This window comes from Colius striatus, chromosome 7, assembly GCF_028858725.1.
Source record: "Colius striatus isolate bColStr4 chromosome 7, bColStr4.1.hap1, whole genome shotgun sequence".
NCBI classification, from domain to species: domain Eukaryota; kingdom Metazoa; phylum Chordata; class Aves; order Coliiformes; family Coliidae; genus Colius; species Colius striatus.
Window position 1 is genome coordinate 22243435 of NC_084765.1, and position 25195 is coordinate 22268629.

General features: G+C 41.2%; 1 protein-coding gene across 5 annotated transcripts in view; it reads left to right on the forward strand.

The window, feature by feature from the left end:
• The first annotated feature begins 704 nt into the window (after window positions 1-704).
• The window catches only part of LEO1 (LEO1 homolog, Paf1/RNA polymerase II complex component), a 30996-nt gene continuing 6505 nt past the window's right edge, over window positions 705-25195 (forward strand). Inside the window, exons 1-13 of one of the 5 annotated variants that reach the window (XR_009819110.1) lie at window positions 705-814; window positions 1936-2661; window positions 2912-3019; window positions 3724-3818; window positions 4480-4625; window positions 6014-6098; window positions 6419-6513; window positions 6797-6931; window positions 7519-7654; window positions 7956-8142; window positions 8383-8480; window positions 12185-12369; window positions 12746-13667. Coding sequence is in view for 3 of the 5 variants with exons in the window: in XM_062000516.1 (XP_061856500.1) it covers window positions 757-814; window positions 1936-2661; window positions 2912-3019; window positions 3724-3818; window positions 4480-4625; window positions 6014-6098; window positions 6419-6513; window positions 6797-6931; window positions 7519-7654; window positions 7956-8142; window positions 8383-8480; window positions 12185-12289 (1974 nt within the window). In the remaining 2 variants the exon portion in view is untranslated. The other 4 variants (XR_009819109.1, XM_062000516.1, XM_062000517.1 and 1 more) reach the window with 4 other exon arrangements.

A 25195-nucleotide genomic window follows, 5' to 3' on the forward strand; every position in this document is an offset into this window, starting at 1 on the left:
CAGCAGGCAGCAGAAGGCTGTGCAAGAGGCTGAGTAATAGCATCTTGTCGTGTCTGTTAAGTCCATACAAGCAAGCAAAGAAAGGGGCTGTGATGTTTGGCCGCTTTGTGCAGCAAGATTTCAGCAACGTTTGGCAATGGGAAGATGTAGAGCTAAAGACAAGCAAAGAGTGATGCCTTTGTTGGACAGTGGGTAAGACTTGCACCCGTCTCAGCTGTGTGTGCAAGTCCTCACCTATGGAAAATGGGAGGGGTTGAGCTCATCTCCCCTTCATGGTGACTGTCAAGGCCATAGGAGGCAGGTCTGACAGCAGGGTGGCCTGTACACCTGCAAGCGATGGAGAACTAGATCTAAACGAGAGCTGTGTGGGGCAGGGTGCCCTGTAATCGACAGGAGCAGCAGCAGGAACCGGTGCAGTGACGCCGCGGGGCGGGTGAACGCTCAGCACCCCGGCAGCCCGCTCCCGCCCCGCGGGCGTCGGCTTCCCCTCTGCACGCGGCTGCCACCAAACTCCCGTCCCTGCTTGCTCTCGCGCCGCTCTCATAAGCGGTTCCCGTCCCTCGGGGGGGGGTCGCAGCCGCCACCAGAGCCGGCCGCCACGGGCGCGGGCCCCACGGCGCGGCCCCTTTAAGAGGAGCTGCGGCCCCTCCTCTTGCCCCGGCGGCGGGGCGCGCGGCGCTCCGCGTGACGTCAGTGAGCGGCGCCGTCGGAGGGGCCGTGGGCGCGCGCCGTTGTGCCGGCGGAGCCGCTCGCGCCATGGCCGACATGGAGGATCTCTTCGGCAGCGACGCCGACTCCGAGGCCGAGCAGAAAGGTGTGGGGCCGCCGCGCGACTCCCCCACCCCCTTCCGCCGCTCCCGACTCGGCGGCGACCCACGGAAAGGCCCTCCCCTGGCCCGCAACCGCAGCCCTCGGCCGAGGGGAGGGAGGTGCTGCCCCGAGGGCTGAGGGGTTGCCGTTCCTCCCGCGGGCCCGCCAGCCCGCCGTGCCCCGTGCCTCCTTTGCGCACTTGCTTTTCTGGATAAAAAGCAAAAGCAGCCGCGTTGGTGTGTCCGCGTCTCACCTCCGAGTGCCTCGCTGCAGGGCGGGCGGCTGGGCGTTTCAGCAGGGCCTGCCTGCCCGTGTGCGTGCTCCGAAACGCAGACCTTGCTCCCGCAGCTGGGACTCCAGGAGAAAGCGGGTTCTAGCGGCTGTTTTCCACTCCGCAGCTATGGAAAACTCGTGATGGGAAACAAAAGCAAAACGTACTTCTGTTTTTCATAACGCTTAGTCCTGTGCTTGCCCAGAGCGGTTCGGGTTTGAGCTGGTGGAAACACAGCATGTTTCCTGTCAGCCCCTGGAAAAGTTTTAGCTGTCATCAGCATCTAAGGAAAATGACGGAACACCCTCCGATTTGAGTTATTTGTATCTTTTTTAAATGCCTGTTTTTTCAAGGCAGGTCTTTTTTTGTCCTGCTTGAAAGGGCATTCTCTAACCTCTGAGTGGAAGAGTTGCTGCATTGTAACAAACGTGCTAGGGTATATAAGACAGCTAACTCACATTAAAGACATGCTGGCAGTTTTAGATTTTTAGGATCTCCTAAGCCATGTACTCACTTATTTTAAGCCCTTACTATTTCAGATTTCATTGTCTTTACTTGTGGGCAATTGCTTGGTCCTTCTACAGCTTTAGAATCTTAAATAATAGCTTGTGGTTTGAAACTTGATGTGGCATCTGTCATTTTTCATTATGTCTTTCTATAGCTGTGACTTTAGAAGTATATGTTTATTGTTCTAGTAGATGATGTTTATACTTGTTTCTTGCAGTTCTCTCTGAGTTCTCTCCCTGAGTCTTGTCAAGGGGAGGTTGATTTATTTTTTTAAGGCAACGTTCGTCATCTTATGTGCATCCTTGAGGGGACATTTTAACACCAAAAGGGTAATATTTGTTTTGCAGATTCCGATTCTGGGTCTGAATCTGATTCTGATCAGGAGAATGCTGGCTCTGGCAGTAATGCCTCTGGAAGTGACAGTGACCAAGATGATGACAGAGAGGCAATAAAACCTAGCAATAAAGAGTTATTTGGAGATGACAGTGAGGACGAAGTGGCATCCCATCATACAGGGAGTGACAACCACTCTGAAAGATCCTATAATCGCTCAGAAGCTTCGGGACATTCTGAGCATGAAGATAATGACCAGTCAGATGTGGACCAACACAGTGCTTCAGAAGCTGCACATGATGATGAGGAGGATGATCATGGACATGGCTCAGATGAAGGCAGTCACCATTCAGAGGGAGATGGCTCTGAAAAAGCACATTCAGAAGATGAGAAGTGGGGCAAGGAAGACAAAAGCGATCAGTCAGATGAGGAGGAGAGGCAGCAGAACTCAGATGAGGAGGAGAGGCAGCAGAACTCTGATGATGAGGAGAAAGTGCAGAACTCTGATGAAGATGAAAGGCCGCAGATGTCAGATGATGAGGAAAGGCTCCAGAACTCAGATGAGGAAAAAATACAGAACTCTGATGATGAGGAGAGGCCACAGGCCTCTGATGAGGAGAAGATGCAGAACTCGGATGATGATGAGCGGGCCCAGCATTCTGACGAGGAGAAGATGCAGAACTCTGATGATGACGAGAGGGCCCAGCACTCTGATGAGGAGGACCAAGAGCATAAATCTGGTAGGACTGAATACAGTAGTAATAATTTGCTTCTGGTTTGGTTTCTATTATTTCATTTATATTGGCCTGAAAAGGTTCAGACTTCAACATAGAGGCATTGGTGTAGCTTTCAACTGTGGCCATCTTTATCTTGGCTTTTTGGGCACCATTTTTAAATTAATTTTCATCTGAATCAACTTGTTCATACAAAGGGATTTTTAAGTATGTGGAATGACATTTTTAATTTGCTGAGAATAATTTTGCTCCTTAGCAGAGTCTGCAAGGGGCAGTGACAGTGAAGATGAAGTTCTGCGAATGAAGCGAAAGAAGCCAATTGCCTCAGATTCAGAAGTGGACAGTGATACAGAAGGACAGAAAGGTAAGTGTTAGCATTGTTTTTGAAGGGTTTTGATTCATTTAATCCTCACCTTAAGCGCATCATTCATCTGCTACATAATAAAACCGATAGTTCTTGCAACAGGGTGTAACTGTAGGGCCATGGAAGTAACAGAACAGCACAGCAGGAATTCTGCATGGGGAAGTACACGCTGCCTTTGTGCTGATTAGATAGCTCTATCAGTTTTTCAGTCTTCTTCAGGAGAAACAGGGATTTGCATTTGTGAATGTTGTTTCACACATTTCTACTGGTGTTAAAGACAATACCTCTAATCAGAGCAGTTTTTGCTGGTTTTTGTGACATTTAGGTGACTGAGAGAGAGGTGTCCTTTCTTTTGAGAATTATAACATCCAAAATGTCTGATGAAGTTTCTGGTAACAAATATTTAAGTTAATTACTTGAGTAAAAGATGATGTTGTACTCTAAATTCTTCTGTTTCCATTTTTTCAACTAATTGGTAGAGCCTTTCCAAGAGAACATACCTTGAATCCTTTGCTTAAAGACAACATGGAAAAACAGTTTTTCAGAAGAAGACAATAGCGTGTGCTTTATAAACATTTCCAATTTTTAACCTGTGTAGATAATTTTAAGTGGTAGCAAAAGTGAAGGATGTGTTAATCTTTTTTTCTGAGAGTGTACTTGCATGTAGGGGTGTGTGTTATAAAAGGGTAATTTTTCTGCTCAAGAGCATGCAGATGTCATGGATCTGTTTGGAGGGGCAGATGACATTTCCTCAGGGAGTGACGGAGAAGACAAGCCACCAACTCCAGGACAGCCCATTGTGAGTAGACTTGGCTTTTGAAAGGATTAACATGCTTTGAAATGTAGAACACTGATTAAGTTTGGTAATATTTTAGAGTAATAGCACTAAGTAAGCACTATGGATACTTTTGCCCTAGCTAAAAGAATTTTTAAAGTTTTATACATAGCAATACTAGATGGATTCATTTACCTTCCTTCCCCCATCCCTTCTCCACTTCTTATAAGAAATATAAGGAGTAATTTTGATTGTCATCAAGAAAATACAAATTCATGACTGCCTTTGGTACCTAAGTACAGTTATTTAACAAATATGTTAATTTTGGGTCTTGATGATAATACATAATTATTTTTTTTTCTCTCATGGAGATTGTGCCCCATTTACTTTCCAGTGCTTAGCTGAAAACTGTATGTCAGCTCCTCTGCTGTTTCATTACTGATTTTGCTCTCTGGAGTTTGCACTGGTATTTGAAATCACTGTAACTGGCATGTGAAAATGCTGAATTAAATTGCTTTCACTGAATATGTGCAAGTTCTTTTACCCCAAGCTTCCTGAAGAGATCTGTGCACATGCATAACAGTTCTTTAAGTAAAATGTAAGTGCTTGTTAGAGCAACAGTTGCCAGATAAGACTTTTTCCACTTATGCTGCTCTTCTTTTTTTTTTTTTTTTTTTTTGATTAGGATGAGAATGGCTTGAGTCAAGAACAGCAGGAAGAAGAGCCTATTCCAGAAACAAGAATAGAGGTAGAAATACCAAAAGTGAACACAGACCTGGGTAATGATTTGTATTTTGTGAAACTGCCCAACTTCCTCAGTGTGGAGCCCAGGTAATTGTCCATTAGAAACATGATTGATAAGTTTGTTTAGTGTTTCTCTATATTGCTTTTGTTTTAGTAATGCAATTAAATATATTGGCAATATTTAAAACAGTTGACATTGAGATGCATGCTTTTGGTTGTGATCAGTCAAGAGTAATACTGTTGAAGCTACTGTTGTTATCTAATCAAGTGCTGAGTAATTTTCTTATGAGCTAGGGTTTCAGCTTGAGTGAATAACTTTTTGTCTTTAAAAACCAAACAAAAATATGATTTAATTGAGTTCAGGCTCTCGGAGATGAGAATACCAAATAGACAGGACTTTATGTGCTTTTTAGTGATAAAAACATCATTTTGAATTTTAGAATAAACCTTTTTTATTTGTGTGTTCTAAATGTACTATTTGACTATTAAGAGTCTGGTCACTCATTTTCCTATTCACCTAAACCAAGCTAAAGTAATTTTCTGGAATTCATAAGGAGAAACAAATATTAAAAGTCGTTGATGATGTTAGGTTTGGCCCTAAAGCCCACCTTCAGCACTTTGAGAAGATTGCTGTTAAATCCATCTCTCAGAGTGTTTTGTTAAGTAACTTCATTGCATTGTTTACTAGGCGTTTTGTTAGCTGCAGTGGAGAGTCATTCCTGTTATACCTTACTTGGCTTTCTTCTTGGCTTTCACACTACAGACTGTTTGAGGAGATACCTGTTAAGAACCTGGTTAATGCCTGTAATCAGTGAGAGAAGTCCTGGTGGTCTCCAGGGCTCAGACAGGACTGGAAATAGAATTACACAGTAGCTGTTTATCACTTCTTTCTCTTGCAACAGCCTGGGGACTCTTAGGAAGGGGGCTAGGGAATGGCCTTCCCCCACTCCCTCCCACCCCAACTTACAGTTGTTTGGGTTTTTTTTTTTTTTTGTAGGAAGAGAAGAAAATCAATCTCACCTTCCTTTCCTCTTGGTTGGTTTTGAGATTCAAATTAAACAATTACAAAGATCGTACTCTTGGAAATATCTAATTGACCACATTTATAAGATGGTAGTTTTTATTTTCTGTGTAGAATATTGTATCTATTTTGTTTCAGGCTTAACTCAGACCTCATCATCCTGACACTAAGGAAACAGTGTTTTCTGAGGCAGACTTGCTTTAGCTAGAGGCATTTAAAGGATCTGAATGTTTAAAGTGTCACTGGTGGTGGTGAGGACACTTGGACAGGCCTCCTGTGGTGCAGAATCAATGCAAGGAGTTGCAGTACTGCAGAAGTGGCTCTCGCAGCTGCAGGGCTACTGTTGGGTGCAGTGTATAATTTAAACCTTTCAAGCACCTGTTATATTGCACAACTAGAAAAATCTGGATTAATTTTTAGAAGAATAAAGATTGTATTCTGTAATTTATTGCAGACCTTTTGATCCCCAGTATTATGAAGATGAATTTGAAGATGAGGAGATGCTTGATGAAGAGGGTAGAACTAGGTTAAAACTCAAGGTATAATGTTAATTTTCCTTTTCTCTTTTACATTCATCTAGCCACATTTCTTCAAAGTCTGTTTTGGGTTTTATGTCAGAATATGAAAGTGAGGGACAGTTCAGTGCTGAGGAAAGTAATAATATTTTAGTAATGATTTTTTAAGAAGTTTGACAGCTGCGTTTCACCTAGAAAAGTTACACCTTTCACCTTTGTTTCTTTGCACCATGCAGCAATTATCCAGCCTTTTTAACTGTAATTCTTCACTTATACAGACTGTGTTTTACCACAGTATTCCTTACTGCGAGCTAGAAAAAGTGTTCTGTTTTTTTTCCTCACAGGTAGAAAACACAATACGGTGGCGGATGCGACGAGATGAGGAAGGGAATGAGATCAGAGAAAGTAATGCACGGATAGTCAAATGGTCAGATGGAAGGTTAGTTTGGCCTTTTTGCTACTAGAACAGTACAGTTGTTCTTAAAGTGGTGTGCTGTGGTGTGCAAGATGGGAAGGTCAACAAACTTTGATGTCAGTTCTGCACAGCAGAAATTATTTCAGTCTCAGTGCTGTGAAAATTCTATGCTCTGCTTAGTTTGGATTGAAGTATAATTATTGACTGTATATAAAAAGGAAGCATCAGGGCTTTCTCCATTTATAAGTGAGACAAAAATAGACTATGGTGGCTTTATCACATGATTGATATGTGAATCTCTTTTAAGCATGTCTCTCCACTTGGGCAATGAGGTCTTTGACGTGTACAAGGCACCACTACAGGGAGATCACAACCATTTGTTTATCAGACAAGGGACGGGTCTACAAGGACAGGCTGTTTTCAAGACAAAATTAACCTTCAGGTAAACACGCTATTCCATGTCAAATGTTGATTCTACTTTTGCAATTAAGTGTTGTAACTACTATATAAAGATTAGAGATAACAGTGTGTAAACCTTGAGAGCCTGACTGTTTCAGAAGAATGCGCTATTTTCCAAAGTCAGTATTTTGGTAAGATTTTTCCTAAATTAGATGTCCCAGCTTGAAAGTTGAATGTGTCATTCACTGCAATGGGTAGGCTACATGTACTTTTTATATCTTTTTCTCTTTTTAATTTGCACTTTTAAGTGCAAGTCCTCAATTGAGTTAGAAAGAATATTACTGTGCCCTGAGATTCTTCTGATGCACAGTTGATATCAAGATGATGATCACCTCTTCGGATGGTGATGTGAAATGTGATGGTGTTTAATTAGACTAGTAGTGGACTGCAGATGGTTTGCTGAGCAAGAAATTGATGTCTTCAGTATCTGTTACAAGGCACATAAATAAATAAATAGAAAGGATGATGCTTTAACTGTTGTGCAGAATCTCAAGTATGCTTGCCCTACCATCCTTTACGAATGGATACGTTCCTTGAAAAAGTCTTTAACCCATAGCAATGTTTTAACAGGCCACACTCTACAGACAGCGCTACTCACAGGAAGATGACTCTATCCCTGGCAGATAGATGTTCAAAGACTCAGAAGATTCGTATTTTGCCAATGGCAGGTCGTGATCCAGAGTCTCAGCGCACAGAAATGATTAAGGTATAGTGGTATGGAACTCTCTTATCTGCTGATTTAATCTAAAAAGACCCCACAATTGTAATGTAGCTAAACATTTTATGAATTTATGAAAAACAGAATGTATTTTGGACTTACAAGAGTTGCTGGCCATGGGTGCAGTTTGCTTAACTTTACAGATTACAAAAAAATCAGAATATGTACAATCTTTACACTACTGTGAAATTATTTCAAAAGCTACTGTAAAATACAAGATGTTCTTGATTTGATTTTGGTAGGTTTTTTTTCCTCTCAATCTTTATATATTGCCCCTTTCTTTGGGCAGAAAGAAGAGGAGAGATTAAGAGCTTCTATTCGCAGAGAATCTCAGCAGCGAAGGATGCGGGAGAAGCAGCATCAGCGTGGGCTGAGTGCAAATTACTTAGAACCTGATCGCTATGATGAAGAGGATGAGGGAGATGATGCAATCAGTTTAGCAGCTATTAAAAACAGATACAAAGGTGGCATCAGAGGTAATAATAAACTTTAACAGCATGTAAGTAGGGCCTGTGGGATTCATTTTGCAGGAGAATCCCAGTAAGATCATGTTTTGCCAGTTCATTTGATACATGAACTGTCACAAATTAATTTCATGTAAGTTTATTTTGTTTACTCTGGAGTTAGATTCTGCCATCTTTCTCTGGGACTAAGTGTAAGAGAATTATTTTTAGTAGCCCCCTTCTTCACCGGTTTCTTTTTGCTTCCATCTGTAGAAGAACGTGCTAGAATCTACTCTTCTGACAGTGATGAAGGCTCAGATGAAGATAAAACGCAAAGACTACTCAAGGCAAAGAAACTTAATAGTGATGAGGTAAAAATGGGATTTCATTCTTAAGCTATTCATTTGCAGTCAGGAGCATTTCCTGCACTAACTCTAGTTTTTAAACTAGCTGAGACTTTTGTAGTTTCATTTATGCTGTGATGAATGTATTGTTTGACTTGGCATGCTTTCCATGTTAATTATTATCACCAATTTCGTACACATTGCATGAGTTCATAGATCCAAAGGAGGTCACTGTTGTTATTGCCAATTTAAAGATGGAAAAATGTATGCAGAGTCATTTTACCAAAATTATGCAAGGAGTAAGAAGACTTAATATTGATATCCTAGTATGTTGTCTCCTAAGCTACATGGTCCTGTCCTGTTTATTATGGAAACTGCAGAAGCATTCACACATTCTGTTTCTGCTCTTCTTAAAGAGAAGAGTTAAAAAATGAGTTAATATCCATTGCTAAATAGGTGTTATCTGTCACCCTACACATTGGGCCATGATGAAGTTAACTGTTAGCTACAGCAGTAATGCTGTTTCCTCTTCTAAAATGGTATTTTGTTGTCACTGCTGGGTGTAAGCAAATGAATCTTTGTATCTATTCCATCTTGAAGTTAAGTTCATTCCAAGTAATGTCACTTGTTCGGATACGGCACTGTAGTGTAACATTTTTCAAAACTGACACCATTTCTGAGATTAAACTATTTATTAAACTGTTTTTATCCAGTGGTAGAGATGGAACCAGGAAGTATATGGACTCTGTCCTATAGCAGCTGTAGATGTGTAGTCTATTTTCCTGACCCTTGTTCCTCTCTGTAAAATGCTTCTGTGGCAAAGACTGTAGGACATGTACTGTGTACCTTGGGAAGCTGCAAGAAAGAAATTTTGGAGATTGGTCAGATGTTTGACCTGCTTGATTTTAGTAGTCCATTAGTTTGCTTTTGTTAGACATCACCAGTTCTGTGTTACTGTAATCCTGCTGCTGACCAGTATAGTGCAGCCCTGCGTTGCAGCTGTGCTTGTATTTCTCTTGAGGCTTAGCAGTGGTAGTTTGGACACAGCTGGGCTCTGCTGACAGTCACCTTCACTTGTGGGGCAGAATAATAAATACAAACTTAGCTTAATAGATTCTTACTACTACCTTGTGGGTGATGAGAAACATTTTTATATTGGCATGCTAGTTTGATTTCCTGTCCTGTTTTACTGTAGATTATGTTTTAAAGTTTATGCATTTAATATTGTGCTGAAGTTTAAAAAGAGAACGTGTGAATAGATCCGTGTAAACTTATGGAATATTTTTAAACTGTGTATCACCATTTCTTTGAAGAGATTATTTTAACTGTTTAACTATTGCTCTAAGATTTCTTTCAGTTGATTTCCTACAGTCATATCTAGTGTGCTACTCAAGTGGCTAGAGTATTTTTCTTGAATTTTAGGGGCTTCCATAATAAACCATCCTTTTCTTCTTAAAAGAGTAACTGCAGTGTAGCTCACTCTGTGTCCTTCTAGGGAATGAATGCATGCAAGAATGTAATCACAGCTGCTGAAATTGCAAAGCTGTGTTTCAATAACTGACACAGGTCAGAATTTTCAGTGTGACACATAACTGTATGATATAAGAAATCTTAATTTTTGAAGAAATAAGTTTACTCTGATTTGCATTTCTATACTGTGCTTTCTGTAAACTTCCCAGGAGGCACGTCTCATTTCCTAGCCTCTTGGATGTTCGCTACATCCTAAATGCCCGTTCTCACTGCTGTGCCACTACTCTTGTACTGTCAGCTGAGTATTTGCACTCCTAGGTGTGGTAATATGATGCAGAATTAAAACTTGGGTTTTTTTTTTAGGACACAGATTATGGCTTTTCATTATACATTGAGGAAAATGTAGTGTTTCAGAAAATAAGACAGTAATCCTGGAGACCGCCATCGTGAGGCATGTAGGCAAAACTGTAATTGTGTGAGCTCTGTTAGCGTTGGTAGAAACGGAATTGGTTATTTATGAGACACCTCTAATTGCTAGGTCATGATACAGCAAAGTCGGGATTTTCTTCTGAGGCTGGTATTGCAAAGGTCTAGTCAACAGCATTTCTCTGCTGCTCTAGGAACAATAGCCTCCATTTTAAAATGACGTGACTTAAAGGCAATATTCCCATCAGGGCCACGGGGTGGTGCTGCAGCATCACACAAAAACCCCAGCGAGGCGCGACCGCTTGCTTGCAGTCACCAGCTGCAGGCACGGTCTTTGTGTTTATGTATCTGCAGACGTAGAACAGACTTCCTTGTACACACACTTGCTTTTATGTGCCGTCAGTCAGCAATACAACACAAATCTTTGTCCCGATAACAATTTGCTATCAATACGAAAAACGTCAGTCTATTAATAATGCACTTAATCGCCACACAAGTAGTTTTACTTTTGCTAGAGTATATGGGGATATTCTGCTAAACAGGAAGATGAATCATGTAACAACAGCCTAGCTAGATTAAAAGAGAACACTTGTTTGGAGGAAGCTATCATTGAGATTCCCACCCCTACTAATATCTGTTTTCAATACTTGAAATTCCTTCCTGAGATTCTCATTCTACTAACTTGATATGTTAATATACAATAAAATGCTTGCAATAAGTTATTAATTGAAGTTCTGAAACTCAGTCTTTGCTGTTTCTTAAAATCCAACAAATATGTGTTACTTTAAAAAACCAAAACAAGAAATCCTAAACAAGCAAGCAAAAAAAAGCCAAAACCAAAGCCGAGAAATGGAAAAAGGGATGAGGTTACTTAGACCTGAGGGTATGTTTAAGGATATTCTTTTTAAGCAATAATTAAGTTACCACTTGTTATTCATGTCAAAATTGATGAGTTTACATTAACAGCTAGGGATTTGTACTTTGATTAAATGCTGTCATAGCATTTTGATTTAAAATCGTGTTGGAAGATTGATTTAAACAGAACTGGTGGAAATGTGCGTGGAATAAAAATCAACTTGTTGACTCTATATTTAGCTGCTAAAAATTGGGCATCCAGCCTATAAAAGTCATTATGGTATTGCTTGCAAACAGGTGATTAACTCCTTGATTTGAGTTCCTTTGACCAACTCTTTGACACCACCTCAATTCTTGGACTGTGAACAGTGGTTTTGCTTCTCAGTAGTAGTCATTTCTCATCAGTCTTGTTCCTTTGTGCCAGAGAGTAGTGTGGTTTGTTGGTTTCTTTAAATAAGCAAACAAACAAAATGCCTACCCACTTACTGAATTTCTTCTTTCTATCAGTAGCTGTAATTTAGGGCATACAAGTGTCCATAGTCTGAAGTCTTTGCAAAGCTACACAGCCTGCCTGAAGGGAAAACTTCTGCACATTGAAAAATTCACTACAAATTCTAGGAATCACCCATGCTCGTAAGACTTGCTGAGAATGATATTGCACGTGCCATAAATCCAGATTATGGTATCAGTTCCTTCCATTCTGTAGTTCAGTTGGAAGCAGATATAGTTTCATGTCCATTGAGGTAAATGAAGCTACAGCTGTATTATGGACTCTCTCAGGTTGGTAGTTGAGACTGGGTAGCATGTAGGACTGATACATAAGCAGTCCTGCATCACAGTAGCACAAAGTGGAAAAAAACTAGAACCAAGAATTTTGCTTTACTTACAAGAAAGATTTGGAGTTCTGTTTGGTATTCTTCTGAGCATTTTTTATTTTAGCTTGACTACGTTGGTTTATTTTTTTCCTTTTTTACCTTTAGGAAGGTGAACCTTCTGGAAAGAGAAAAGCAGAGGACGATGACAAAGCAAGTAAGAAGCATAAGAAATATGTGATCAGTGATGAAGAGGAAGAAGATGACGATTAATATTAAGGAAGCACAAAACCTGATTTTTTAAAAATATATATATTTATATATATATTGTACAGTTCTCTTACAGCAAAGATGTAAGTAACCATAACGGGGTTATTTTGATAAGAAAATTCCATTGGAGTCTGTGTTTCTGTTGTGAATAAAGTTTTTTGAGTTCCTTTTACTTTTTCAGGTTTTTCTCTTATGGCAGCAACTGTTGCTCCAGGGGTCATCAGTGCCATGTTTTATCTTGCACAGTACATTTCAGTTTTGAGAATTGTAGTAACTGGTTATCCAGCTGAATTAATCAGGGATTTTTACTGAGTTCATTAGGAGAAGACATTCTTATCTTTACAGAATGTTTAAGTGAGACCTTTATGTGACCAGGGTGTGGTGATTTAGCTTGTCATTTGTATGGAAGGATTGGAAGGACATATCAGTGGTACAGTAAAATTTTGTTTTTTTTCCTAGGTTATCCTAATTTCCTGTTGGTTGTGGACAGTTAATTACTGTCATGATGTGCTATGAAGTTCCTGCAGTTAGAATAGTTCACTGATCACATATTTATTTTTCATACATTGAAGCCCAGTGCTCTTGCCTGAGCATTAGCAATGGTAATAATAATGATACAATAACTGACACAGTCTGGTGATAGAAATCTCAGAGTAAAAGCCCTTATTTAAACAAAACTAAGCAATTTCTGATAGCAGAGATGAAAGTCTCCTTTAAAAGGTGAAATGAATCACAATGCAAAAATGCATATTAATTATAGTGTCTCATAATCTCATATAATCCTTCTGGTGCTATTTCCCGTTGTTCCTGGTTGATTTTATAAATAGGTTTGTTTAACTGGGAAGTCACTGGAGGATAATAGTCTGGGCAGAGTCATTACTGGTTTTACACTGTTTCTAAGCACCTTATTTGATGCTGCAATACCAGTTATGAAATGGGGAAAAGCTAGAAGATCTGAACTTTTCTACCCTTTCTGAGATTAAATATCCCACATGTAGTTTCTCTCATTGATGAGAGGGCGTTCAGTGGTTGTCTGCGTTGCTTTTTTTAACTGATATTTCACACAGTCCTACAGAATTTGGATACCACTTGAAAAAAGGTAACAGAAAACAGAATGGGCTTAATGCCTCTTCAAACAAAAGCATTGACCAATACTGTGAAAAGTTTAGTATGTGGAGTTGTTATGTAAGATGAAATAAAGTATCTGATAGTAGTGTAAGGAGGACTGTTGCTTATCTCTCTCCTGACCATCTGAATTCTGCGTTTTTATGAAACAGCAGAAGGGTGCGGGCACCTCATAGCGAGCATTCTGCTCTCATGACATTTCCTGGTTCTGTTGAGATGCAGCTTTTGACCTGGACATCTTGCTTTTGTCATCTTTAATTAGGCTAGCAGTTTGTCAGAATATTCTTCCTCCATTTTTCCAGCCTGGAAGGCAGAGGAAGCATCCTAGCTGCAGTAGGATGGCACTCTGCATGTGTTAATACATTCTGCTGAGCAGCTGACTGCAGGGGAGACGTTTGCAAGTATGAAAACAAGGTGAAAAATTTCAACTCAGATGTCTGAGTGCCTGAGAAATTGTTCTCTTTTTTTCTATAATTAAATTGTTTAAGAGTTCCTGTGCCTGCGTTCGTGTGCAGATAAAACCTTTCTCCATCTGCTGGAATTCTGACCCTGTAATCCTCTTAGTTGAGCCCTCTGCTTGAGAGAATGGCTCCTTACATGAGGTTACCTGCTTTCCATCTGTGGCCTTCTTGGGAAGAAGCCAGCTGTTTAGAAAGGGACTCATTCTATGGGATGTAACATGCTGTACTTTCATGAAAAAGCCTCCCAGATACCTTTTAAACAACAAATTTGACATATGAAAACACCTCACCATTTCACTGGTGATGTGTTTGCTTTTATGTCAGTTTAATTAAAATGTTGACTATTTTAATTTTTGCTACGCTCCTCGGAGTGAGAATGTTTTAATCACTTTCCTAGGTTTGGTGCTGACTAAGCCCTTACTAAGTAAATGGTCCACTTTAGCTTCCAAAAATGGGGCTTTTTGTGGATTACAAGGATGAAAAGAAGTAATTTTTTACAGTCTTCTTTTTTAAATTGCTCTTTTAAAGTCTCATTTCAACTTGGAATTTTAGAAAGTGTTTAACAATCATCTTGTAATTAAAGTCATTGGAATTAACTCAGCCTTATCCACAGTGGTTTTTTAGTTATGAGTCTTAATGTATAGTCAAGTTTTTGCTATTCCTTTTCACAGCCTCTAGGTATGAGAGAATCAATTGGAATTGTTTCATTTTATACAAATTAAAATATTAAGCCAAAGGAAAAAGAATGTGGATTGAACTGTGTTTAGTCTTGTACTGACAGGTCAGACTACGTCTTCCAGAAAGGGCATGATTTGAACAACTTCCAACAAAGAAAAATTTCTTTGAAGAGCTGGTGTTAAGCTGTGTGAGTACTAGGTTTTCTGGCTAGGGGCAGGATGTGTAGAATAAATTCTATTGAAACAGTCACTGAAAGCTGTTCTCGGCCACATGTTTTTTCTGTTTCAAGTATTATCCTTCAACTGTATCCTGCTTCCCAGTTGTTCATCTGGAGTTTTCTTTCTGGTGGTCAGTAGCATTTTCAACCAGCTGTTTTCTTACATCCTAGCCGTGCAGCTTGGTATGGATTTTCTGTGGCAGCACACCTGATGAATTGACCACTTAAGAAACTAGCAGCTGCTTATGCATTCACTCTTCCTTGCCGCAGGTTTGGCGATAACTAGTCCAGCTCAGCGAGTGAACTTGCTAAACTGTGGGGAAATGCCTTGTCTGCTGAGTTCTTGTCTTGGCTTCCGGCCATGTCTGCAGAACTGGCCATGTGAGCATAAGAGCTAGCTAAGTAAGTTGATGTGGTTGTGGCTGGAGGACATCAGGGAAAGGTGATCTCTTTGGCAGAGGTGAACATTGACATAGTTTTCTTTTGAAACTTAGCCTGCTCATAGAGGAAGAAGCAAATAGTTTCCTAGTAGTGTGCCACACTGAAAGTCATCTGTATCTTGAGTTGGTACAGGGGAAGCAGAGGTGGAGCAAGATGGATCCTATATATGGCAGCAAGTTTTAGCTCAGCTGTGATATGAAGTTGCAGCCTGAAGAATGTGTTAAGCATGAGATGGTGATTTTCCTATGAAGTCATGGGTATTTATTGCTCAGCTGGGAGGCACGAGGGCCCTCAGTGTCAGCTCATACTAGCAGAGTGCTTTTGGTGAATAGCATTAGACTGCTAATCAAGCTCACTGGGTGTCACTGTAGAGAGTTGTTACATGGGCATGATCGAGGAGGTGATTTATTTCTGATAAATGTTCTTTTAGTTTTTGCTGTGAGAAGTATAATGTCTTACACTTGTGAAACTTGACTATTCTAGTGCTCAGGAACTTGCCTGTGGCTTGATTTGCCGGTGCTGCTTGGAGAGCAATGTGACTAACACGTACTGTTGCCTAGCGATGCCCTTTGACTTGAACTGGGGTTTTTTAATACTTGTCTGGACATGGAAGGCTTGCAGGAAAGCTGCAAACTGGTATTGATTACTAGCTTGTATCCTTAATTGCTTTAAAACTCTGTGGCATTCTGAGGAGTTACATAAGCTAAGTAGTAGAGAAAATAACATAAAAGTCTAGGCTGAGATGATTCTCTGACATAAGGTCTTTTTATTTTAAAAAATCCTTTGACACGAGGGTTTTGCTTTCTTGAGGGCTTGGTGGTGTTTTTTAAAGGATCTTTTAATGCTTTAAAAGCCTGTGAATCTTAGTTGGCTGGGCTGATATTTGGAAGAAATCAGTTATTAAAGTGGAAGCTTAACTTCAGAAAGTGCTTTTTGATTTGGTCCGGGGTCTTGAAGAAATGAGAGGTGGCAGAGGCACTTTACCAACAAGCGTAACTTCACGTCTCTAGGTTCTGTTGAAATTTTCTGGGAAGCAGTAGCATTCATGCAGTTATTGTTAGTCATGGAATCCTATCCATGTTGTACTCTTTCTTTATTTAAAAGATAAATAAAACCTTACAAAACAATGAAAGCAGCAACTAACATACCATCTTCTTTATATCTTATGACCGAGTCAGATTATATCTAATTTTCTATTGTTTCATGCCTTTCTTGTTCTTTGCAAAATACCTTACTAAAGAATATAACTGTGGAAGTGAAATGCTAACCTTAGCCTGGTAATTTTTCAGTTTTCTGAGTTTTTGTGGGTTTTTTAATCAGGTGTAAAGATGAATGATAAACCTTGTGTACAGGACAGATTCCTGCAGTAAGTCTCATTATTGACCTTAGGATAAATCCATTTTTTGGAGAACTGACATCAACACCAATAGGGCACTTAATTTTCACTATATAAAAGGAAATAAGCATCAGGGTTTGGTAGCAGCAGTCCCAGCCCTTCATTCAGGTGTTCAGTACGCTTGTATTTATGTTCAGGTGCTTGGTGGGGAGCATCCTGAGAGCAGCTCCTGAATGCTGCTGTAGCTGTTGGTCCAGCGTTGGTTCTGATGGTATTTACTGATTGCCATTTTGTGCTTTGTTTACTGCTACAGAGTAAGGTCACTGTATTTGAACTGTGTGAGCTTCCTATCTCCTAGTCTCAGTTTTCAGCTTAAAATAAACTGCTACTTAGGCTGTGCTATATTTGTGAAGGGAGGAGATAAGAAAGGATCAAGCCAAAGTGCTGTGGCTAACCATGGTTTGTTTGGTGGTGTGGAGTTTTGTCTTGTTTTTCCCCCTCAAAGGTAGCTGGAAAAAGCTCAATTGTGCACTTTAAAACTGACCCTGGACAGCTTGCCCATTTCCAGATTCACACCTGGTAATGTCAGAGAATTCCCCTTTCTTACAAGCAAATTAACTTGTGTTGCTTTAAGAAGAACTGTTAATTTAGACTCCAAAAGGTTTTCTGCCTTTACTTAAAGATAGATCTTTTGCATTTTTCTTAGAGGTTGCCTCATATTGACATTAACCCAACTTGAATTATTACTGCTTTTTCATACCCTCCTTACTATGCTATGTATGTCAGATAATTAATTTGTCTTTTGGATTGAATTTTCTGTGTTATTTCTCTCAGTACAGGTTTTTCTGGTGATTAGGAAAGGAAATAAGAATATTCTTCCTTTGGAAAAGAAAATGCAAAATACCTACTGTCATTCTGAGAAGCATTGGTGATCATTTATAGCTTCATGTCTGATGATGAAACAAGAGGCTTAAATAACAAGGACAGAAATAGTGGAGTGTCAGATTACTGACTAAAAATGCTTGGCTGTTATTCTTCCCAACAGTTCTGTGAATTGCCTTGGGATGTAGATGGTGTTACTCCTTTCTTCCTGGAAGTTATACCAGTGCTTTATTGAACATAGGCAGTTTTAGTCTAATATAAAAAGCTAATGGCTTCCTAGAACTGCAGACTTTGGGATAATGTTGGGATTCTTACATCAGTTTTCTGAAAATGACCGGGAGATGTTCTTATGTTGGGACTAACTACGTTTAGACTGTTGTAGTGGGAGAATATAGGATACAGATCAAAAATCAGTGTAGAAAGGAACAGCCTTCAACTCAGCATGCTGACTTGACAGACGTGTGTTTTGTAAAGAGGGCTGACATATTAAGGTGTTAGGGCTTACGGTGAAGGATAGCCAACGCAGGCTAAAGTATTGCAGAGACAAAATGATCACCTTCCAGAATAAACACACAAGATCCTGAGTGTCTTTAGTTCACAGTAGTTATGGTAAGTTTGTAAAAGGTTCAAGAAATGATTGTACAGTGAACAGAGTAACTCCGCCTTGACCTGTTGCTATAAAAACAAAATATTTCAGGTAAGAGGGGAATAAGATTCCCCAAGAAAAGAAATTTTAAGTAGGATGTGCAAATAAAGCATGCTTGGGAGGAAAAAGAAAAATATCTTTAGTAGAAAACACATGAATTCATTACTAGCTGTTCTTTCTCTAAAGTTATCAGGATGAATCGTCCTTCATTTCAGCACCCAGTGAAGGGTACAGTTACAGGATGTGCCTGGTCACTGTCAGTATTAATTTCAGGTCTGTACTGAAATTTTTCCAAGAATTTAGAGAAGGAGCCAGCAGGCAGCAATACAGCTGCCATATGGGCAGGCAGGTTTTGAGTAGGGTCCATCAGAGTCCAGAGCAGGAACGCGGCGTTCGAGGGCAGTGAGCACTGGTACCCAGGCAGTGCCTGTCAGCTGCTTCAAGCTGCAGTTTAGGGCAGAGAAGCTGAAGCCAGAACAGCACCCTTAAGACATCACTGTCCACAGAGCCAGAGTATTCCCATATGGAATTCTGTCTTCAGTTAAACTCAGGAGCACTTTCTTCTCTTGCAGTCACGTTGGCTCGTGGATAGTGGGATGTACGTAGGGAATATATTGATTTTTATCTTGACAGCCAGGTGACTTGGTCTGGCTGCTCTTTACTGTGGACATGTTGGAAAGCATGTTGCTGTAAATAAAAACATTTGATGGGTATTAAAGTCTCCGTGTCTGAGTTTAAATATACTTAATTGCAGAGGAGTGAAAAAACTATGGGGCAGGGGAATAAATATTCAAGGATAACAGGAGTTGTTCTATATTGGCTGAATGAGATCCAGTTTCTGCAGCCCTAACTGCCCCTGTTCTTATCACAGAAGTAACATCTGTGCATATCTTCAGATTATTTATGGTGCTTGTCTGGTTGATAATTAGGTTTGTGTCTGCTGTAACCATTTAGATAATGTTTTTCCCAGGACCTTCACTAGGCAGGTGGCTGATTTTCTGCATTTGGAATGAAGTGTGTCAGAAAGCTCCTTCGGAAGGGCCCTTCCTGCCCTTCAGTGCTGGCAGTGGTTGGGTGCTGCAGGCAGTTAGCTCAGTCAGTGCGCTGTACTTTCCCATGATCCATGTAGACTACATTTTCTTTCGGAAGCATTTTTGCGTTAACAACTGCCTTGGGTCAAAGCTTTTTTGTTGGGAGATAAATGATGCTGCTATTTTCATAGTAGTGGCACAGCACAAAGAATTAAAAGCAAAGACTTGTAAGTTTCACATCTGAGCTATTGTTAAGGACCTTGTCAACAAAGAGCTCTGGGCAGCTCTTTGGAACTGTTAATTGCTGTAATCACAGGTATGGTCAGGCATACAGCTGTGTGCTGGGTTGTGAGACACTTGAATCAGTGCATCAGTTTAGATTCACTATGAGCTAATTGTGGATAATATCAGTATGGACTTTGTCCACTTGGCATTTTGATAGCATCTGTACTGCCTTCTGAAGAAGACCTTGTTTAGAAAAGTTGACTACTAGAGAATATTGATGGGCTTTTCTCTGCTGAGAAAGAGATGCTGTGCTCTGTTGATGTGTTCCCTTTATTGACAGTATGAATGGCTGTGGGAGAACCTTCCTGTGAATCAGCCAAAATTTGTATGGGGGGCAGCTAAGGTGGGGAAGAAGGGGATTGGTGTTCTCTGAATACCATTCCCAGTGGTTTTCATAGGTGTTCATATATATGAATTTATATATCTCAGGTAATTCTGAAGCCTCTGGACATAGTAAAAAACTTTCTGTATATCTATGGACGTAAATACTTTCTGAACGTGATTGCAAGATGACCTCCCTTAAACTGGGAACATTTCAGTAATCTGTGGTTATGTTACCCTTTTACAAATCCTGTTTGATCTCTCGGAACTAAATAGGATTATTCTGGCTCTCAGACTTTCTCAAGCACTAACCCTGGCGTAGCCACTGGCATGTGGCACGCAGAGCCAAGGATGTGGTGGTCTGTCTTGAGATTCGGTGCTTCCATAGCATGATGCTGGGGAAAACCAAATCTGGGAATGCTATACCACCAATAAATACTTAAGTAATTTTGAGATCTGTCACTTTGCTGGACTTCAGGGCTGCCATTTTCTGTAGTAATTTACTCCCTCTGCTCCTGTGTCTTTAAATTTTAGGACAACTTTCCCTTCAATTAAACAGCAAAGTTTTTGAGTAAGCAGGATTATCTGAGCTTTTTCAAGCCATTTAAATGTCCTTAATACATGTGACAGTGACGTTTGTTAAAGGCAATTCTGGATTTACATCATGTGAATTGTATAAATATGTAATGCATTATATTGCAGTATGTTCACTAGAAATACTTACACCTCTGCATAAGTCACAGCTGTGTAGAGCAGTGTTTTTAAGTCTCCTTTCTGCCTCTTAACTTATTTGCAAGGTATCCACACCATGTAACTAAGAAAAGCTGGCCAGCTGTGAGCAGGCTTACCTCGGATATGCAGAAGGGCTGATGTCACTGGTAAGAACTGGAGCTGCAGGCTGAAAAAGGTTGAGCATGCTGACCTGGGCACTTGGGACGGTTCAGAGTTCTGTAGACAGGGCTGGACATGCCACTTGGCTGCATAGAAAGAGCAATTCCCAGAGAAGCTGGAAGGAAGCTTTTTTATGAGAAGAAATTACTTGGAAGCATGTGCATTAGACTGCTTTTTGAGCCCATCTTTTTCTGCCTCTTTTCATAGAATCATAGAATGGTAGGGGTTAGAAGGGACCTTTAGAGATCATCAAGTCCAACCCCCGTGCAGAAGCAGGTCAACCTAGATCATGTCCCTTTCTTTCACAATGTCTTAGTAAATCTCTTCAGACCTTCCTTCCTAGGCCAAACGGGTTTCTGTTGTTACACAACATCATCCAAGATGTGCTGGCAGATGGGCCTCTGTTGCCAGAGAGCTGGGAGTGAGAGCTCAAGCTTTCTGACACAGTTCAGCAAATGGTGTCATATTTGGGTTGGGGCTCTCTGGGAGTAGTTTGATACATGCGTTGCACTCTGCTGGGCTTAGCTCTGAGCAAACACACATTTTTTTGGCTGAACCCTGAGCATGCATGCATTTTTCTCAGCAGACTGTGATTGTAAAATTTAAGAAGACTGTACACCTTTCAAAATTTATTAGAGATTTTAGGTAAATTGACTTTTGGAAGGTCTTTGATCTTGAAGGGATCCAGCTTTTAGATGTTTCTTAAATCAGGCTGTATAGGCCTTTCAAAAAACTGAAAAGCTTTAAAATGAAAGGAAATCTGAAATAGATGGGGAAATAAACCCTGTTGTTTTAGAAGCAGGGCTCTTTGCAGTAGCTGAATCTAGCAGAGGGGTCTTGTTGGATAAGGGTGCAGTGCTTGCAGGCATTCTGCCCGTCTGGGAAGCCACCTCCCTCGGGCAGGACCATGCACAGAAGGTGTGAGGTGAAAAGAAGGCACAAGTCACAATCATTTTCAATGTATATTGTGTCTTGGCCTTGCACACAGGGGGTTGTTGCAGCTGAATTTGAGAGCAGCAGAGAGTTATATCTTGCTCCTTGGAAAATGTAGTAATTAATGAAGAGTGGGCTGACAAAAAAACCCTAAGCATGCTCTATCTTTCTGTAAACACACACTAATTACTCAGAAGTACACGAGTTGTCTGCCAAAGGATGTGTTTTTCAGGCCATGATTCCAGATGGTTCTTTCTAAGCCATATAAATATATGTATTTTAAACTTGGTACCAAAGACGACTGTACAATAAACTAAAATCTTGCATTTAAAAACCCTACAACATTTAGAACACATGCTAATGTCATTTAGGCCCGCAAATTATTTGGATTCAACAGCAGAAGTATGTGATACTTCACATATATGGACACAGATGGATCCTGTGCCTTGGCACCCCATGGCTTCAACTGAGCTGTGCAGCTCTGGGTGGGTAACAGTGATGGGGCCGGGGTTGCAGGGCTCCTCATGCTCACCGGCCACCTGCGTGTCTTCCCTCCTAGCCACTCATTTATTGTTCCATCTTCAGCTGAGCTTTTGCCGTGTGGTTCTGCTCTTGCAAGGCCGGGCTGTAATTTTCTACACATGAAATATTTGGCTGTTGTGTACAAGTTACAGTCTGTTAAGTGTTTTTTCAGACCAGGTGCAATTTAATCTGCTCCAAGATAGTCTACTTACGGGAAGGATATGGTTTTATGAGTGTGTGGCTGTTGATAGCACTGGGGTTTAGCCTGTGTGCAACCTTAGCCTTTGAGGCTCAGGTTGTGAGATTAGGGCCATGATGTGACGTGGCAGGGGAGGACCAGCTGGAGGACCTGGTGGTAGATGGATGGCTTACAAATCCTATAAAGTGTTTACTTAAATGTGTAGGAATGCATGGAATTGTTTTCTGAGATGTATAGAGTAGCAAATACCTAAAGCCAGAATCCAGCAGTACAGAACACTGAGTGCTTTGGTTCTTGGATTGCCCAGCATTAAACACCAGTGGTTTTTAGGTTCTCAGAAAAATAGGTTTGGAGGTGGACTTGCATGCTCTGAGAGAGGATAAACTTGCTTTAAGCCTTCCTGACAGATTTTAACCTGCAAATTCCCAGTGATGATTGTGCTGCTTAGCTGTTTTCAGTTTTCCAAAGGTTTTCTAAGCTTCAGCTCAACTTTTGCTACAGCTTCAGTCAGTACATTTTCTGCTCTTAGTAGGTGAGGAGAAGCTGCAATTTTTGTGGCAGCTTTTGAGCTTTTTTCTAAACGTGGTGGTGTCTCTCATTAAGTTGTGGACCACTGAGCTACTGCCAGCTCCCATTTTCTTGCATTTAGGATTATTCCTGCTTCTAGAGGAGGGGAAAAAAAAGTGTCGTAAGGCCTTACAATGTAGAGGACTATTGTTGTCTGTATGTGGGGAGTCCATTTTCTGAAGATGAAGCAAGGCTGCAAGTTGCATGAGGTCATTTGGAGGTGGCAGGTGAAACGTCTGTGTGCTTTGGTTTGACCCTTAGTAATGTAATGGCAGAGCTTTGACGTGAAAAGCTTAGATTGCTGCTTTGGGCCGGTTGTAACTAGTCCATGTCGCACTTCATCAGTTTTAGGGTTTCAGAAGAGAACAGGGCAGATTAGGAGACAGCAGCCCACTCTTGTGACCGGTTTCCATAGCAGGAAAATATGCAGCTTTGGTTAAAGCTGTCATGTGTGACTGTTGTTGTGCTCTAAAATGGTTCCTGTATTTAAGAGCAGCGTTGAGCAGTGTACAGTGTGCTGTTGCCAGCGAGCAAGTGGGTGTTGTGCCAGTGTGTTTGTGTAGATGGGCGCTGCTCCGGCAGCTGAAGGGCAGCTGGCAGCGTTCCTGCCTTGTCATGCACGCTGGCGCGCTCGCTGCTGCCCGCTCAACTGATTCACAGCACCAAAAGCATTTGCTGGTCTGAGGTGTTCTTGTGAACCCTCCTGGCATCTCAGCATGAGCAAGGGTAGAAAATGAGATTGCCTTCTGCACGCAGCTGGTCGTTGGGAGTTTGTGTATTATTAATACCAAGGACGAGGGGAATTTGTGTTGTGAGCTGAAGGTCTCAGCATATGCTGGGACTCCTCGTGTCCAAAGCCACACAGCTTTGGGACTGTTAGGTAGTGGGGTTTTTTTTTCTACCAGACCTGCCAAGGTGATCCCACAGGCATGTTTCCATGAAGTTGGGTGCAAGAATGGGGGCTTGCGTGCCACACATAGCTCTTCTACTAGCAAAAAAGGTCCCATAATCCCAGTGCCCATCAAAACATCACCTGTTCAACAGCAATGCCTCATGGCAGATTTTTGTTCCTTTTCTGAAAAATTACCAACTTTGTCCACCAAGAAAAGTGGTTCACAGCTGCTACTTGGAGAAAAGTAGCAGAAGGACAGACTTCAGATATTGTAGGAGTGAGGGATGCCCCATGGAATGCTTGTAGTTAAAAAAAGTGATAATTCCATCCCCCAGCAAATCCTAGGTACTGCCTTCTGGAGTGTAGGGATGACTCGTGTAAATGCCATTCCTGTGTTGGATGTGGGCAGCCTGTTGTGCCACACCAACTCATTGAGCAGCCTCAGGGAGGCAGTGGAGCAGCTGTGCAGGCTCCCTACAGGGCACTTTCTGTGCCTCACTGCTGCATCCCCCCACTTTTGCTTTGGGTCCTCTCACTTCTCTACAAAAGTCAATACTATCGTGGTCTTTCTGCTCCCAGTAAATTCCAAATCAAGGTGTGTCTTTAGCAATGGTTTTAATACCTTTTAAAAGTTGTTGTCATGTTTGTTGCCATTTCAAGAGCAGCTAAACACCTTGTTTCTCTCACCTTGTTTCGGCTGCTGAATCGCTCTCTCTGTGACTGCTTTTAGCTGATAATAGTTAATCACTGCCTATTGCAAAATGACTTGCCACGTATTTTCTTTCTCTTGCTCTTCTACTGGCCTGTGCTGTTCTCTTTCATTTTGATTTATAGCTCTACACGTGGGTTTGTTAATGGAAAAACCTTGAAGGGACAGATTGTGTATGCTCAGCCAGCCACTTGAAGGAGGAGCACACATTTAGCTGCTGAGATTTCCTTGTACGTACCGCATTATGGCTCAGTGGAGCAAGTGGGGTGTGCGTTTAATTTACTAAATGTCTCTCCTAACCTGTGAATGCTGCTTGTTTTCACAAGAGCATATGCTCTGATGGGGGCTGTTGATTCAACAAAAATAATGATAGCCAGTAGAGCTGATCAAATGCTCCAGAAGTTATTCAGTGGCTGTTGCTGTTTCTGATCTGAACATAATGCATTTGACCACTTGGAGGTTGGTCTGCTCCTGTGTAGGTGTTTGCTGATGGGGCTTTTCTGCTTCTCACCTGTGGTGCAGGTTACAAAGGTTTTCTGTGCTCCTCACAGGTGGTGCAGGTGGGGAGGTGAGAGCCTGGAAGGTCTTTTGAAGGCTTGAAGTCTTCTTAAAGCAATTCCCAGTTGGAGCCCTCCAGTTAGTGAAGCTATAGCAAGCCCCTGAGAGCTGCTGACTCGCTGCCTGAACTGTGCTAGTGGCAGGGTTCACTGGGCTGGGGGTGGCTGGGGGGAGCGTCCTGCAGAGTCAGTGGGCCTGTGGGCTGCCTGGCCCTA